Here is a 17,034-nt window from a genome sequence, read left to right on the forward strand (position 1 = left end):
GTCAGGGTAGATTGGTGGCTTGTTCCGAAGAGCGACAATAACGAGGCTTATTGTGTTGCTGGAGGCGTGCTATCTGCGATAGACCTGAGCCCTGACGAGAAACATATCGAGTGGTTGACGGACGAGCTTCAGCGCCATGCGGGTTGTGATCATCCACTTGATATGGATCCGAGGGCAGTGCCGGAGAGTTGCGTACTAGTGGAGAAAAAGTCGAAGATGTGAATCAGTGTTCATACTAAGGCTAGGAGCGTTTCCTTTCAAGTGAACAGATAGCTATGGAGTTCTCAGGGTTAGCAAATGCAGCTGAATATTTAAATGAGATTTTTTTTGGCTTCATTTCAAGCAAACCCAAATGTGTCGTGAAGCATCTTGATGCCCAGAAGGGTTCAGACGTAGCTAGCGACAGGGCAGGGCGAAATGAAGGTAGGGCTCCGTAGATTCGCCAGAGATTCGACTGCGGATCCGTGACGCTCCAGAGGCAGCAAGTTGAGAACGGGGACGTCTGGTTGGCGTTGATGGCTGAAAGTCGGATTATTTGCCAACAATGACGCGACAAATAGGCTCGAAGCTTATTAGTCGCGTCTTCCTGGTTTCGCGTGAAGATATATCAGACGACCGGAAAGGCGCTGCCTCAACACGTCGCACCGCGTCTGGGATTCTCAGGTGGACGACATTCGCAGAACGAGACGGTGGTCCTGGTTGATGATTCCTTGCGATGCCAAATTTGCAATTGGATGAATTTTCGATAAATTTGTTGGCAATCAGTTTGACATGGAATGTTCCTGCTCTGGCTAAGAACAAAGGACACTAAGGTGGGGGGAGGGTGCGCACGTCCGCCATCTTTCAAGAGACACCACCGCCAGCCACAGTACCCGCGTGTACCTACTTCACGTCCCAAATCTGCGAAAGTCATCATCATCATCGTTCACAACCAACCCTACGATCTGAAATCATGTACCATCCGTACAAGCGGCCTCAAGCATCGGGATACGGGCGGAATAAAACCGGTCGAGCTGCAAAAGCCGCGCCAAAAAATGGGAACCAGCCCCAATTCGACCAACAGGACAAGGCGTCAGGCCCGGCTCTCAGTCGTTCCTCGAGGTCCTTGAGAGGAGCCTTCTTCCAAAACAACGACGGCAAAATAGAGCTCTTCGACGGCCAGACGGGATTCACTCACATGTGCAGCCCCTCGTCGCAACATTCTGGGCACGAGGATCCCCTCGTCATCGCCATCGACGGCGCCTGCCCTGGGAACGGCACGAACAGGGCAACCAAGTCAGGTTATGGAGTATTTTTCGCACCCGGCAACCCCAAAAACATGGCTGCCCGGATTCCGGACCATCTTCTCGAGGGCGGCAAACACACAAACAACATCGCTGAAATCATGTCCGCTATCTCTGCGCTCCATGGTGCGACGATTGTCGCCAGGGATGGTATTCAACGGTACACCGATGCCGTGAAGCACGGAGACGTGAGAAAGCCCGACGGAGAGCCCCAGAAGTTGAGACACGTCATCGTCAAGTCAGACTCAGAGTACGTCGTCAAGTCCATCGCAGGCGGAAAGAAGGGAGAGCCGCCTTACATTGCGAAATGGGTGTCCAATGGATTTCGGACGGCGACTGGCGGTCCGGTAAAGAACGCAGCTCTTTGGCGGTTGCTGTTGCAATACATCGACAAACTCCGCGAAAGGGGCGTTACAGTCCAGTTCTGGCACGTTCGGCGCGAGCTGAACAAGGATGCCGATCGGCTTGCGAATGAAGGCTTGGTCGTGGAGGCTTCTGCTGTCAGTTCGACGGTCGAGGAGGAGATAAAGCGGGTTTGGGGACTTCAGGGTGTCTCGGGAAGGGGATGAAGCTATCCAAATGAGTAGGTAGCAATTGTGCAGGGGTTCGTCCCTGACTACTGCAGTTGCATCATGAAGCTGACAGACTCTTAACAGAAACGAGGTCATTATCCTGGACGATGATTAGGACACACCGCATCTCAGTTGGACCATAGTCCGTCAACCTGATCATTTCTTCGCGAAATGCTTTGGAGTGTCAGATGCTTCTGGAATTCATGATAAGTGACCGAAACGCCATGATCCGAGATCCTGCAGAGACGACTTGTGAGTCTGGCGGTGGACTTCTTCAAAAGAACGATGTCGCTTCTTCCGCCCGGTGGTCTATTCATGCCAGATTATGGAGACTGAGCTTCCTTCCCAGCCGAGTAGATAGATGGCGTGCGGTAAAGAAAGGTCAGGAAGAGAACAGATGCGACCGACCTTGCGTAATAAGGTAGTTTTGGGCACTTACGAATCACAGGCGGCGACCACGAAGGCGTCGCAGAAAATGTGTGCTTCACATTTACATGGCATTGTTCTGCGGTTGCTGCATCGGATGGACACATATAAGACACCTGTAGAACCACAGGAATCCAGGAACTTTCTTCAAGCAGCGCCAAAGATGACGCTTCTGAACCTTGCATCGTGTTGCCTTGGCCATGGCAGTCCCAACATCGAATCATGAAATTCACCAGTTGAGATTCTCTGCTCAAGTAAGCTGATAGCCTGCTAACCCCTTTAACTTGTCCAGCATCATCTCTGTGTGTATACGCACTCTAAGTAATACACAGAAGAAGACGGCAAAACGTCAGCTATTGTGGTGACTGAAACCCGCCATCTGAGCGTGCAGTCTATCTTGAAAACCCAGTAATGGTGAAGCCTAAGATTACATCCGCCGACAATGCCGCTGCAATTTCTTCTTGTGCTGCCTGGGTCTTTGGAAACCGCTCGACAACCATATTTGTGCCGATTCGAAGAAGCATGACAGAGGATCATATGACCAAGTTAGCTCTGCCACTATATAGGCTACTCCTCCAGCCCAGAGTAACTATTACGAAACACGGAAACGCAGATTGAAGATTTGTGTGTCCATAATGAACCTCTCACCCATGTGCTTTGCTGCTGATCATCGAGTGCAGCTACCCAGCCAAGGACCTTACACATGCTTTCACACTATGGATCTATTCTATCTCGACCTGATTCTTAGTATGATAAACCGGCTACAACGACGTTATCCCACGAATGCAGCGACCGTTACAACTCGCTTTGAGCAAAGTTTCGTCGACTCACAGGTCAATCCATAGGTCCTCATGGTCGTAAACACATGGAAGAGCTTGGTTCATCTTGCAGACTAAGACTATAGACATGCCCAGTCTGTATACGCATTAAGAGGACCGAGCCGGCTACGCTCTGTGCCATCACCAGATCGGGCCTTCATAAAACACACAGCGTCACCGATCAAGCTGCGGACAGGACCGTCACAGAATGATGTGCCTCGTGTACCTTATCTTTTCATCGGTGTACCTCAAAGAACGAGTTCCCGCTGATAGACAAGCACTTTCATCACAGTAGCATCCATTCATCTTTTGATGCGCTGCCCGTCAGCTCCGTTGGATGCTGTTTGTCATCCCAAGTGTATTCCATCTCGACAGAGGTATAACACCCGCTGCGTCTGCGACCCGAGTTTGATAAAGAGTCCCTCAAACTAATCTTGGCACATGCCACTACCTTGGGAAAGATCTTCACTTACTCCCAGGGCTATTCCTACCAATCGTCAGGTCCTCGCATTTGGTGAGTTTAACTCCGCCGCTCGCAGTAAGAGATGTTATAACGAGAGACGGTACATGCAGCAGAAGGATGGTGGCTAGCAACGCTCTTCATCCGCATCCGCTCAAGTCAACTTCATTCTCCGTCGCATATGATACACGGTGATTACCCATATACGAACTCTCTCGACAATTTGCCCTGAGCTTCGTTTTGATGAATGGAAGGTGTGATGGTACTTGTGTCTCAGTACTTCAGAAGTCGTCGCTGACCACGCCCCTCTAGACATCTACACGCAACATCTCCATGATGTCATTGACCACATTCCCCCTTCAGTCATCTTTCTACTTGTAGTCCACCAGAGATACACGACAAATGACGCGCACTGTGATCGTCGCACAACTTCATACCCTGCCGACGGAGCTTTCTCAGAGGTCCTCATAGAAACCATTGATGAGGTAGCAGACTCTTATCGACTCCACAGCGCATTAGAACCCAGCGTTTCTAGATTTATTCTGGTTTTACAGCTTATCTGCCACGGCCTCCCCCGGTATCAATACTCGGTTGCTGGAGTTTCTACATCGAATGAGCCAAGATCCTTCAGTTTCTGATCAAAAGTTATCCGTATATATTGCAAATGGGTTGGTTCATGCAGCATCTTCTAGACTCGCAATGGATCTGGCTCTTTGTATGGCCTTACTCGCAGATTACTACGGAATCAAGAGGGAAATACTCATTTTCTGATTTGTGCACCATGGGCGGATCTCAGCCAAGCATCCCTCACCTGTCTCTCCTCCAGTCCTCATCGACACCCATCTATTCCTGCAAAATCAAGTGGCGTATCCTGGACAAACGTCGAGAACAAGAATCTGAAGTGCGCCGGAAGTAAGAATGTCCTGCGGAAGGTAGAACCTGGAGCTCAGCAGACTGAATTTTTCCATCGATATTCAACCCTTCACGTGTGCCATATCATTGGCCTGGCGAGTGCCATCCATCCTCATCAACTCATTTTATACCCTAACAACCCTTCACGTACGACCTTCTCAACGTCCACGACTTATTTCTCAACTACAACAGAAGACGTTCGGACTTTCCTTGAAACAGGCAACGAATTAATATTTGACATGGCAGTGAGCTCAGCCACCACCGAGTTCTCACGACATCTGACCGCACCCCACGCCCCCCTTCGTCGGCCCATCTGCATAGCCACCATCTCTCATCATCATCCGTCACGTATATGTGCCCGTATCATACAAAGAAGACGGGGACGCTCGCGAACGTATACAATACAAACCATCACTGTGTTGAGGGCGAAGCATTACTCCCCCTCATTGTCATGGGATGTCACCACTGCTGAAGTACCAAGCTAGCGAAAAAGCACCCAACGAAGGGTCCGTCATTCTTGGTTGGTGGTACCAGTCAAGTTTCTCAATGCCAACATATATATACACCCCTTTGATCTCGTTTCTCCAGCGAAGCAGCTACAGAACCAACCCGACACTGGCTACGATCCTCGCACAAAGCTGTAAAAAGCTGTCCGAATGCACAACGTGGACAGCAACAGCAATATCTCACACTTGGTTTCAACGGCAAGCTCGTCAAAGACGCCGGGCAAAATGCCTCGGTGGTCTCTCAGTCCGAAGGCCTCCCCAGTTCCTCTCCATCATGACCCCTCAAACACCGCCTAACTCTCACTTCTCTTCTCTTCCATCACAGTTTGTCACCTCTACCAAAGTAGTCCGTAGGACCTATCAGGATATTGAACAAACCCAGAGGTCAAGTAGACTTGTGTCGGTAACGAGGATCAGTAGGGGCTAGATTAGTGCGTCGAAAACGAGATCAAATACGAACAGAGAGATGATTTTCCACTTGCATCAAGACCATGTCAGAAGCGCGATGATTTTAGTAACCAGCTGTTATGTAAACGACACAGCCAATCGGGATAACATGTCAGAGACGACAACCTCGAGTGCGGAACTTGGGTGTAGTGCTTGCTGCAGAATCGAGGAACACATCACAAATACTCGGCATCACGATGCAAACAGAATCATGTGTTCAATGGGTCTCATTTATGCGGTGTATGTTTTACACAAAGTTGGAGTCATGCTCCATGCTGCCGACGCCAATTAACCTGCCAACACCAGAGACAAAAGTGCATGATGGAATCTTTGGGTAGTCTCTTTTTCATCCCGAACGAATCAACAACAAATCTAAGAAATTAGAGCTCGTCGTGGCTGGGAGGCTCATCCTCGCCGCCAGCGCCACCAGCGCCCTGGTACATCTTGGAGGTGATGGGGTAGGCAACGTTGGACAGCTTCTCCTTCTGCTCCTCCAAGTCCTCGGTGGAAGCAGTGGCGCCGTTCTCGTCGAGCCAGTCAGTGGTCTCCTTGACGGCCTCAAGGATCTGGAAATAGAGTTAGTGGTCTGTAGACATGGTTGAAGTGAGTTGGGTAAACTTACGGTCTCCTTGTCCTCGTCGTCAATCTTGCCACCAAGACCCTCCTCGTCGTTGACCTGGTTCTTGAGGGAGAAAGCGTAGTTCTCAAGGCCGTTGCGAGCCTCAATGCGCTCGCGGGTAGCCTTGTCCTCCTCGGCGTACTTCTCGGCCTCCTCGACCATGCGGTCAATCTCCTCCTGGGTGAGACGACCCTTGTCGTTGGTAATGGTGATGGACTCCTGCTTGCCAGTGCCCTTGTCGTGGGCAGAGACCTTGAGGATACCGTTGGCATCGAGCTCAAAAGAGACCTCGACCTGAGGGACACCACGGGGGGCGGGGGGGATGCCAGTGAGCTCGAACTTGCCAAGCAAGTTGTTGTCCTTGGTCAGGGAACGCTCACCCTCGTAGACCTGGATCAGGACGACGGGCTGGTTGTCAGCGGCGGTCGAGAAGATCTGGCTCTTGCGGGTAGGGATAGGAGTGTTGCGCTGGATAAGCTTGGTCATGACACCTCCAGTGGTCTCAATACCAAGGGTCAAGGGGTTGACGTCCATGAGAACAATGTCCTCAGTACCCTCCTCACCGGAGAGAACACCACCCTGAACAGCGGCACCGAAAGCGACAGCCTCGTCGGGGTTAATGCCCTTGGAAGCCTTCTTTCCGCTGAAGTATTCCTCAATAAGGGAGACAACCTTGGGAATACGAGTAGAGCCACCGACGAGAACGATATCGTCAACGTCCTCCTTCTTGACCTTGGCGTCCTTGAGCACCTGCTCGACGGGCTTCAGGGTCTTCTTGAAGAGGTCCATGTTGAGTTCCTCGAACTTGGCGCGGGTGAGAGTCTCAGAGAAGTCCTTGCCGTCGAAGAAGGCCTCGATCTCAATGCGGGTGGACATCTGGGAAGAGAGCGTGCGCTTGGCCTTTTCGGCCTCGCGCTTGAGCTTACCCATGGCCTTAGCGTCCTTGGTAACATCGACGTTGTTCTTCTTGTTGTAGGACTTGGCGAAGAAGTTGATCAGGCGCTGGTCGAAATCCTCACCACCCAAGTGGGTGTCACCAGCAGTAGCCAGAACCTCGAAAACACCCTCGTCGATGGAAAGCAGGGAGACATCGAAGGTACCACCACCAAGGTCGTAGACAAGAATCTGCCTCTCCTTACCGGTCTTGTCAAGACCGTAGGCAATAGCGGCGGCGGTGGGCTCGTTGACAATACGAAGGACGTTAAGACCGGCGATGGTACCGGCATCCTTGGTGGCCTGGCGCTGGTTGTCGTTGAAGTAGGCAGGAACAGTGACGACGGCATGGGTAACCTTCTTGCCCAGGTAGGACTCGGCGACCTCCTTCATCTTGCCCAGAATCATGGCAGACACCTCCTCGGGGGTGTAGGTCTTGGGGGAACCGCCGACCTCGACCTTGACAACGGGCTTGCCATCCTTCTCAACAACCTTGTAGGGGAAGTGCTTGATGTCGGACTGAACAGCCTTCTCGGAGAACTTCTGGCCGATCAAACGCCTGTTTGTACGGTTAGTACGGCTCAGTGTGGGTTTCGTGGGAGCAAGAAGACTCACTTGATGTCGAAGATGGTGTTGTGGGGGTTGGCCGCGGCCTGGTTCTTGGCAGCGTCACCGACAAGTCTCTCCTCCTCGGTGAAAGCGACGTAAGACGGGGTGATACGGTTTCCTATCGGCCCATCATGTCAGCCAATATGTTCTAAAATCCGCCAAAAATCGAAACCAAGTCCGATTTCGACGAAACCTACCTTGATCGTTGGCCAGAATCTCGACTTTTCCGGACTTCATCAAGCCGACGGCGCTGTATGTCGTCCCGAGGTCCTGTGCATAGATCTATTAGTTATTGTTGCGGTGTTGTGATGTTGAGGTCCTGAAAGGTACATGGTGGTGATGTTGTACCATGATTGACGGAAAAGTGGGTCCAACTTACAATACCGATGACAGTGCCGTAGTTCTCAGTGTCCTGAGCCTGAACCGACTGGACAAAAGCTAGAGGGGAGAAGAGGAGACACATCCAGGCCAAGAGGCCGAAGCCCAAGGCCATCGAGTTGCGTGTTCTCGACATGGTGGTTGGAGTCGGGGGTTTTGTGAAGCTCCCCAGGTGCGCGAATCGAAGCTTTGCAGCTGATAGAATTGAAAGAGGAAGAAAAGATGTCTGTTAAAGACGCGCGATGGAAGGTTTTCCGGATTCTACCTTCTAGCGACACACCCAATGGAATTGAGGTGATTTGCAGTGGTTGAATTGGAGAGGTTTGGAAGAGCGGTGGTGGAAGGGAAAGATAGCAGCCTTTATGAACGGCCTCCTCCAAAAAAAAGTTGAGGTGTCCAGATTGCACAAAAGGCCAGATTTCCTCTTGCTAGGCGCCACACGTGACAGGGGTACCTTCCTTCCAGAGGCGTGCTTGCGCTGATTCAGCACTGTGTGGTCCCTTGGTGCAGCTGTATCGAGATGCGCTAATGCGGACATTTAGGGACGAGAGTGGATCTCGGGAGTCCACTCTCCGTTGGGTCAGCACAGTAAGAAATGACAGTACGAAGCCTTCCCCTAGCCACGGGAGTCAAAGCAAGCGCCTCACCGCTGCCGCGCTGGCTGCCGTCACTTTACCGGGGTCCCTTCTGCCCCACGAAGGCTGCGATTCTGGAGATTTCGATTGCAGATGGAGTCTGTGTGTCCCCCCCTGGACGGCTGGGAACTCTTGAACGTGGCCTTTCCTCTTCATTCTGGCAGGTGCTTGCCAGCTTGCTTCTCTGGCTTTCCACGCCGCCGCAATGTCTCCAAATACGACTGACTCTTTGTCTGAACCTGGATGGCGGGAAAGTGACTCACGATAGTGCGCATTTCCAACAATGGAAGGCCGATGGCAAAGACCCCATTCAATGCGTTGCATCAAATCTAATCTCACATTCGCCTCCTCCTGACTTTGGTTACATACAAGCAGCTTCCAACCCAGAAACGAACAGAGTGGCCTCAACTTGATTACTACGAATGCCCATTTCGGAACACAGTTCAATGCCTCCAAAGCTTTCCAGAATATTCCCACCACTTACTTGCGGTGGGGGCGGCGCGGCGGCAAGGCGGAAAATGGGAGATGGGCCACTCTATTTTACCCTGCCCCCTGAACTGCCCTTCACTGTAAGGCGCACATGCGAGGACCTTACCTCACTTAAGGTGCCTGAAGCAGTGCCATCCCGTCTTCTGCCTGAGATGAGGGGGGCTAAATGGAGGGGGCAAAAGGCAGGGGTTGAGCTTTGGCTGCTGGCCCATGCTCTCCCGAGAGGGCCACGGGGCGTGGACAACGGTCGAATGCGAGAGAGGGGTGCGCCGGGATGGAGCACGACGGCGTCATTTCCCTCCAGTCGCTTCTTTGTAGCCTAAAACCTCGGAGCCACTTCAGCATACTGTGAAGTTGACAAGTCGCTCGGGGGAAACGCTGACGAGCAGGCAGACAACGGACACATATCAATATTGGCAAATCACAGCTGAAGGTCCATGTCAGCAATCCTTTCACTTGGGACGAGATAGCCCTGGCCCTGGCATCAGACTCCATGGTTCCTGCAAGGTGTTCAAACTGTGTTCTTCTATGGATAGACATGTTCCCATTGGCTGCCCTCAGACAGAAGTTGCAGGCAACTCTATTTTCAGCGCTCAACTCTAATGGAGCCTCAACTAGCACCCGTTTTCGCTCTCGCACGCCATGCATTGCGTCCTTTTCCCACACAAATGCCGTAAATACCATACAGTTCGCGACCATGACACGTTTCTTCTTTTGATTCTTCACCGTTTACTCGAGCAGCCCTGCAGCAATTGTCTCGCCGCCGCTTCTCAAGACCACTCTCTGCCCTGCTTCCAAAGGCACCTTGGACTCTAGCCTGACGACCACCCGCGCAACCTTGGCAGGCTGCACGATCTTGGGGTTCTTCTTGACAGTCGCGCCTGTGACCTTGTCCAGCACGGCTGGAATAGCCTCAATTCGACCGGCAGCGTGCAGGCGACCACGATGAACGTCCACTGGCTGCGGCATTAAGTGGTCGAATGCCAGCACCTTCATTGTCAGGGTGTCGCTTGTGTCGATGGGTGCTGCCTTGGTGCTGATGATGTCGCCCACGCGCACGTGAATTGGGTCGATGCCGTACAGACCGATATTTACGCTCTGGCCAGCCACCGCCCATTCTTGCGGTTCCGAGTCCACCTCGATCGATCGTATTGAGGCCGGTTCGCCGCTGGGCTGCACGATGAGCGACTCTCCGTTCTGTACTGTGCCGGACTCTATCCGACCAGCCACTGTCAGCTGGCTTTGCTGAGACCGGAAAATTTCTGATATCGACATGCGGAATGGCTTCTGGAGCGCTCTCGTCATTGGTTCCGAGTCTTCCAACGCCTCGATCAACGTTGGCCCCGTGTACCATGACAGCGCCTCGTCTTCTGGCCTTGTCACCAGGTTGTCGCCGTTGAGTCCTGAAATGGGAACGAAGGTAACGTTCTTGAGTTGAAAACCGTTGCCCTTCATAAAACCGGTGACCTGTTCTGAAATCTCATCGAATCGGTCCTTGGACCAACCGACCATGTCAAGCTTGTTGACGGCGACGATGACCCTCTGCACGCCCAGACTGCGTAGAAGCAGGGCATGCTCTCGGGTTTGTCCCTTCAGGCCCTTCTCGAAAGCTCCCGTGTTGGCGTCGATAACAAGGATTGCGAAGTCTGCTTGACTGGCTCCAGCAATCATATTGGGAACAAAGTCCCTGTGTCCAGGGGCGTCGAGAATCGTAAAGCGTGTCTTGTCGGTTTCGAACTGATTTGTGGCGATGTCAATGGTGACGCCACGCTCGCGCTCCTCCTCTCTCTGGTCCATCACCCACGCAAGTGCAAACGATGCCTTGCCAATCTTCTCTCCCTGTCGACGATACCGGTCGACCAGGTGCTGCTCAACAAACTTGAGCTCTAGCAGTAACCTGCCCATGAGGGTACTCTTTCCTGCATCAACGTGGCCTGCAATTTATTAGGCGTATTTCAAGAAAGTGAGGTGAGAAGTACATACCAACCACGACGAAACTTGCACTTCGTTTGTTATCGCTCTTCTCAAACTCCTTCAGCACGTCGAGCTTCTTATTCTTAGGCGCTGCTGAATCGTCAAGCTGCAACTGCTTCATCTCACCAGCAGGAGCCTCGTTGGCCTTCGATTTGGCGGCCACTTTCTTGGTTGCGCTCTTGGCGGCAGCGGCGTCGAATTTATTGCCCGCTAAAAGTTATTAGAGTTAGCGTCTTACTGTGTTGTCGCAAATCGCGAACCTTTCGCCTGGGCAGCGAGCACGATGTCATCAGGGCTTGGCTGGGTGAAAGCACTGGGCACGAAGGACGACGAGGTCGTGTACGGCATGCTATAGGTCTGAGAGGCGTCGGCAGAGTCCTGGCTTGGTCCGAAGAGCGTCTGAGCAAAGGCGGACGGTCTCGTTGATGGCACCACGAAGCAGTCATCCTGGGTCAGTTCATCATTCCCCGCTGGCGTTTCCTGCGCCAGGTCGACGTCCATTCCAGATGGCGCGTCCGAGGATGAGGTTTGAAGTTGAGAGGTGGCCGATGGTTGGGGTGTCGACTCTCCAGATAGCTTCTGCCGTTTGGCCAGGAGGCCCGAACCACTCTCCTTCGATGATGGCTCAGTGATTGCCAAGGAAGACATGCGCTTCTCAGCGCGGTCGACTTTGTCGTCATCCTTCTTGACATCCGTCTTCTTCTTACGCGCAGCTGCCAGTGCTTGTAGCTTGGAGAGTTTGGGGCCCTCCCCGCCACCAAGCAGACCGCCCGGAAGGGGTTGAGGGGGAGTCAAGATAGCCTGCCGGGATTGAGGAATGCCCATCCAAGAGATCCCGTGGAAGTAGCTTGCGGCAGTCAAGGAGGCAATCCTGGGAACCGGGTACCCTGCATGCGAATCGGACACAGCATCTTCCAAGACCTCGTCGTCCCACGACCATAAACCCATGCCATCTGCCGAACACTCAATGTCTGCTACTGCCGGTGCCTGACAAAAAGCAGAAGGAAGAAAATAACATAGGAAACTAAACCGACTCACCATCTTTGGTCTTCTTGGGCTCCTGCTTTGGGGGCGGATCGATAAATTTCTTCTTGAGGTAAGAGACCGACTTTTCGATGTCATAGAAGTAGTGCCAGAGTGCATCCTGGATTTGTTGTGTGGTGACTTTGTCGGCGTCAGAGCCTAGGGAGCTGCGCACGAACTGAGTGCCTTCGGCCATGGCCTGACGGTCCTCTGCGCTGAGCTGCTCGCCTTCATTCTCATCTTCGTAGTCGTCTGCGTCATACTCATCGAGGACCTCCTCGTAGTCGAGATTGCGGACTGCCTGGTGGCGCGACATGGTGGACGAGTGTGGTGAGTGACTCTTCTGAGGGTGGGTTGAAGGGGGGAGATGGATGCAGAGGGTGGAAGGGAAAATAGAACGTTTTTAAAGCAAGGATGAGCAACCGGAGAAAGAAGTCGTTATTGCATGCCGGGTTGCGCTGACTTTTTCGTGGGAAAAGTTGTGGTTTGAATTGCGACCTGAGCTATCTCCGGAAGATTGGAAATGACGGCACTTGTGCTGGTAATGGAGATGGGATGCGTGGGGCCTGCCATTGTCATGGAGGGGCAAGACGTCCATGGCGGGGTACCTCTGGCGCCTGGCACCTGGATGCGCTCACCCAACCACTGCAGTAGGGTGTTTGGGCAGGCCCGAGCCAGGTTACGCCGCCGCCCGCCAGGCGGTGAGCTCCCGGATTATCCCAGCGCCGACCACCGAAGCTTCTGGTCGCGGGTCCCCCAGTATGGCAGGCACCACCAATTATTCAGAAATTTTGGTCCACCAGGTCCCGGTCCTTGGAGCTCAACCCCCCTCAACCCACGATACCTCGATTTCCCCGGCGTCACTTCCAGTTGAATCGCACTTCCATCCCGATCCCCCCAGTAACGTGCGACGACCTTCACCATGGCGTTGAGTATGCAGCAGCCCGCCCCTGAATTATTGACTTTAGCTAACAAAAGTATCTAGACTTGGATATGGCCAACGGTAAGCCACGCGGCGACTACAAGCTTCGGGTACCATACTGATATTTGACACAAAGCGGTCGTGACGAAGGACGAACAGGGCCGTCCTTTCATCGTCGTCAGAGAGTACGTCTTGCACCGGGCCGTCGTTCCAAAAACGAAGCTATAGCTCACACCCCGCAGTCAGGGAAAGAAGAAGAGACAATATGGCAACGAGGCCGTCAAGAACCACATTCTCGCCGCCCGAACGGTCGCGAACATCGTCAAGACGTCCCTGGGCCCCCGCGGTCTCGACAAGATCCTCATCTCCCCCGATGGAGATATCACAGTGACGAACGACGGTGCTACGATTCTGCAACAGATGGAGATCTCCAACCACGTCGCTAAGCTGCTGGTAGAGCTGTCCAAGTCTCAGGATGACGAGATTGGTGACGGTACTACCGGTGTCGTTGTTCTTGCCGGAGCTCTGTTGGAGCAGGCGGCGGAGCTTATCGACAAGGGCATTCACCCTATCCGTATTGCCGACGGATACGACCAGGCCTGCGACATCGCCGTATCGGAGCTTGACAAGATCTCAGACACTATCGAGTTCACAAAGGAGGAGACAGGAAACCTTTTGAAGGTGGCACGGACAAGTTTGGGCAGCAAGATCGTCTCCAAGGCGCACGACCAGTTCTCCAAGATCGCAGTGGACGCCGTCCTGTCCGTTGCCGACCTGGAACGTAGAGACGTTGACTTCGAGCTGATCAAGGTCGACGGCAAGGTTGGAGGAGCTCTGGAGGACTCTATGCTCGTCAAGGGTGTCATTATCGACAAGGACTTTTCCCACCCCCAGATGCCCTCAGAGGTCAAGGATGCCAAGATCGCCATCCTTACCTGCGCCTTTGAGCCCCCCAAGCCCAAGACCAAGCACAAGCTGGACATCACCAGCGTCGAGGAGTTCAAGAAGCTCCAGAACTACGAGAGGGAGAAGTTTATTGAAATGATTCAGCAGATTAAGGACGCCGGCGCCAACCTGGCACTTTGCCAATGGGGTTTCGACGACGAGGCCAACCACCTTCTTCTTCAGAACGATCTTCCTGCCGTGAGGTGGGTTGGTGGCCCCGAGATCGAACTGGTGGCTATTGCAACGAACGGCCGCATTGTGCCCAGATTCGAGGACCTCAAGCCCGAGAAGCTTGGTACCGCTGGCCGCGTCAGAGAGATGACCTTTGGCACAACAAGAGAGAAGATGCTGGTTATTGAGGAGTGCGCTAACACTCGCGCGGTGACTGTCTTCGTCCGCGGTAGCAACAAGATGGTAAGCTAAATGGACCTTGAGCGACAACCTCCAACTAACATAAGTCAGATCATCGACGAGGCCAAGCGCTCTCTCCACGACGCCCTCTGCGTCGTGCGCAACCTGGTTAAGGATAACCGCGTTGTCTACGGTGGTGGTGCCGCCGAGATTGCCTGCTCTCTGGCGGTCGAGGATGCCGCCACCAAGACCCCTGGTCTCGAGCAGTACGCCATGCGTGCCTTCGCCGAGGCCCTGGACGCCGTTCCCATGGCCCTGGCCGAGAACAGCGGTCTCAACCCTATCGCCACTCTGGCCGAGGTGAAGAGCCAGCAGGTCAAGGCCAGTCCCGCCGACCGCGGAAAGCTTGGTGTTGACTGCATGAACCGTGGCAGCAACGACATGAAGGACGCCTTCGTTATCGACCCCCTCATCAGCAAGAGACAGCAGCTCATGCTGGCGACGCAATTATGCCGAATGGTATTGAAGGTCAACAACGTCATCATCGCCGGGTCTGGCGAGGAGGACTTTTAAAGATTTAAAGTAAAAATGATGATGAACGGAAAATAGGTTCTAGACGGGTCAGTGGTGTTTGGGATTATACCAAGCTTTGTACTATGCAAATAGAGAGGCCCCAATGTCGAGACCAATACCAGTCCTCGAATTTCCCCAGCCGGCATTTCACGTTTTATTGAGTTAACGAGTACCTGATGTGACGATGTTGCCAGCGATTTCTTGATTCAATGTTCATTGTGATGATATTCTAAGTCATTTGCCATGTCTGGTCTATTCCAATGCATGCCGTCTACTCTATCCGAATTTTACTCATCTTGTCTAAGCCCCTCTACTGCATCCAGCCTCTCTCAGCAGTGTACTTCAGGTACGGCTCCATGTCTCTGTAGAATACCCGCTGCAGCTCAGCCTGCTCCTCAGGCGTAGGACGAGTCTTCTCGCCCTGGCGACGGTTCCAGCTCTCCTGCGTCTCGGTCAACAGGGCCTTCTCGTCCTTGCCGGTTCTGTCGGCGAAGTTGTACGATCTGTACTCGGTGTTCTCCCACCCAGTCGCTGCAAGCTCATTAGCAAGACCGTCCGACACCAGCTCTCATGAACGTCAGGGAGAAAACGTACCTTTTCCAGCAGGGACTCCGTGAAAATCGTTTGTCAAAAAGTGCAAGAAACCGCCGTGAGTGACAACGACAATCTGCGCATCCCCCTCAACGCCGCCCGCAATCTCCCTCAAAGCCCTCCTCGCCTCCGCAGCTCTGACCTCGAGCTTCTTCAACGTCGGCTCCCACCTGCTCTCCGGGTTCTTCTTCTCCGTCCAGTCCGCCGGCACCCGGCTGAAGTCCACCTTGCCCTCGAACTCGCCCTCGATCTCAGAGACGGCGGAGCCGGTGTCACACGGGGCATCCGATACCTCTTGCACTTCAGGCAGGGCAATGACCTTGCCCAGGTGTCCGTCCTCGGGGCCGAAGCCGAGGAGGCAGGTGTGCAGGGTGCGGCGCAGCGGGGAGGCCACGAGGTGGGTGAGCTTGGAGTGGTGGGGGAAGGCGGCGCGGAGGTCGGCGCATTGCTGCTTGCCCTTGTCTGTGAGGAGGGGGTCGCGGATAGCCTCGTTTTCGACGTTGAGGTTGTGGAAGCCCTGGGCGTGGCGGACGAGGTGGATTTGGACAGGCATGGTTGATGAGGTTGGCGATGTCGAGAAGTTTCTGTGTGGTGAGATGTCGTTTCTATGACATGCAATTGACTTGGAGGGGTCTGATGTTGGTGAGACAGATGAGGTTGTGAGACAGGCGGGGTAAAGTTCTGGGGAAAGAAAAACAAACACCTTGAAGGCTGCGGAAAAAAGGCTGGCGATGTGGTTTATTTGTTCACTTTCTAAACGTTACAAAACCTCCGGTGCTCGGTGTGGATGACTGCGTGATTCACGATCCAATGATAAAAGCACGCGGTCTCGAGACAACTACGTAATGGCTCCCCCGTCCTCGGGAAAATTCCTTGGTTGGGGCGAAGCGGCGTTGGCTGCGGCGGCGGCGGACACTGGAGTCAGGGTCCATGGCGCCAGTGCACACCTCATACACACCAGACATCCATGGATAGCCAAAAGTGGATGTTCTTTCCACCGGCATCATGGCGGGACAAGAATCTTCTCGCAAAATGACTCAAACGACAGGAGAGGAAACTCGCAGCGCAGCGCAGCTTACAGCGGTTGTGCTGGCTAAGAGCCAAGAACGCTGCAGTGGTGGCCCGCTGCACCGACCGTAGCGCTGCGGCGCCGATGACCGGGGCGAAATGCGGGGCACACCCGTCTGGCGCCGTCCGGAGTGGTTGGGCGGGGCAGGGGGAACGGCTTATCAATTGAGGCGAGCTGACTTGTTGCCGAGATCAAAGGGCCGACTTCGTTGCGACGGAGTTACTGCTTGCGGCAACTTATATAATTGAGCTGGTGCGCGATGTTTGAAATTGGTCAGGTTGCCGAGATTTTGAACTAGCCCGGAAGATGGAGTGACTCACTTGAGCTGTCAGGTGAGAATGAGGATAAACAGGCAGAATGTGAGTTCAGGCTTTGAGTTTCCATTTTAAACCGGTTTAGATGACGGAACAAGTTAGATGAACAATTTGGCAGCTTGAAGTTTGCTTTCAAAACGGTGAAGTCCCAAGCGAAGCCCGAAAGCCAAGCCGAGGAAGTTTCC

The 17,034-nt window shown here is 53.4% G+C and overlaps 5 protein-coding genes across 5 annotated transcripts; 2 read left to right on the top strand and 3 right to left on the bottom strand.

Moving 5' to 3' along the window:
* Positions 1-952: 952 nt before the first annotated feature.
* RNH1 (Ribonuclease H) lies at positions 953-1,852 on the top strand (the record flags this gene model as incomplete). The annotated part of the gene is made up of 1 exon (XM_032035171.1): positions 953-1,852. The coding sequence occupies one exon, from the start codon at positions 953-955 to the stop codon at positions 1,850-1,852; it is 900 nt and encodes a 299-aa protein (XP_031885693.1).
* A 3,952-nt stretch (positions 1,853-5,804) lies between these two features.
* Positions 5,805-8,099, bottom strand: grp78 (Endoplasmic reticulum chaperone BiP; the record flags this gene model as incomplete). The annotated part of the gene is made up of 5 exons (XM_032035172.1): positions 5,805-5,990; positions 6,047-7,535; positions 7,592-7,703; positions 7,783-7,855; positions 7,965-8,099. The coding sequence occupies 5 exons, from the start codon at positions 8,097-8,099 to the stop codon at positions 5,805-5,807; spliced, it is 1,995 nt and encodes a 664-aa protein (XP_031885608.1).
* A 1,717-nt stretch (positions 8,100-9,816) lies between these two features.
* HBS1L (HBS1-like protein) lies at positions 9,817-12,400 on the bottom strand (the record flags this gene model as incomplete). The annotated part of the gene is made up of 4 exons (XM_032035173.1): positions 9,817-11,021; positions 11,071-11,271; positions 11,322-12,014; positions 12,100-12,400. 4 exons carry the CDS (start codon positions 12,398-12,400, stop codon positions 9,817-9,819), a joined length of 2,400 nt encoding a protein of 799 aa, XP_031885607.1.
* A 606-nt stretch (positions 12,401-13,006) lies between these two features.
* cct5 (T-complex protein 1 subunit epsilon) lies at positions 13,007-14,875 on the top strand (the record flags this gene model as incomplete). The annotated part of the gene is made up of 5 exons (XM_032035174.1): positions 13,007-13,016; positions 13,070-13,087; positions 13,143-13,191; positions 13,249-14,365; positions 14,414-14,875. The coding sequence occupies 5 exons, from the start codon at positions 13,007-13,009 to the stop codon at positions 14,873-14,875; spliced, it is 1,656 nt and encodes a 551-aa protein (XP_031885610.1).
* A 310-nt stretch (positions 14,876-15,185) lies between these two features.
* CGGC5_v002207 (putative phosphatase) lies at positions 15,186-16,019 on the bottom strand (the record flags this gene model as incomplete). Its single annotated transcript, XM_032035175.1, has 2 exons — positions 15,186-15,406; positions 15,470-16,019. The coding sequence occupies 2 exons, from the start codon at positions 16,017-16,019 to the stop codon at positions 15,186-15,188; spliced, it is 771 nt and encodes a 256-aa protein (XP_031885609.1).
* Positions 16,020-17,034: the final 1,015 nt, after the last annotated feature.

This window comes from Colletotrichum fructicola, assembly GCF_000319635.2.
Source record: "Colletotrichum fructicola Nara gc5 chromosome Unknown KSG_Nara_v1_contig01, whole genome shotgun sequence".
NCBI classification, from domain to species: Eukaryota; Fungi; Ascomycota; class Sordariomycetes; order Glomerellales; family Glomerellaceae; genus Colletotrichum; species Colletotrichum fructicola.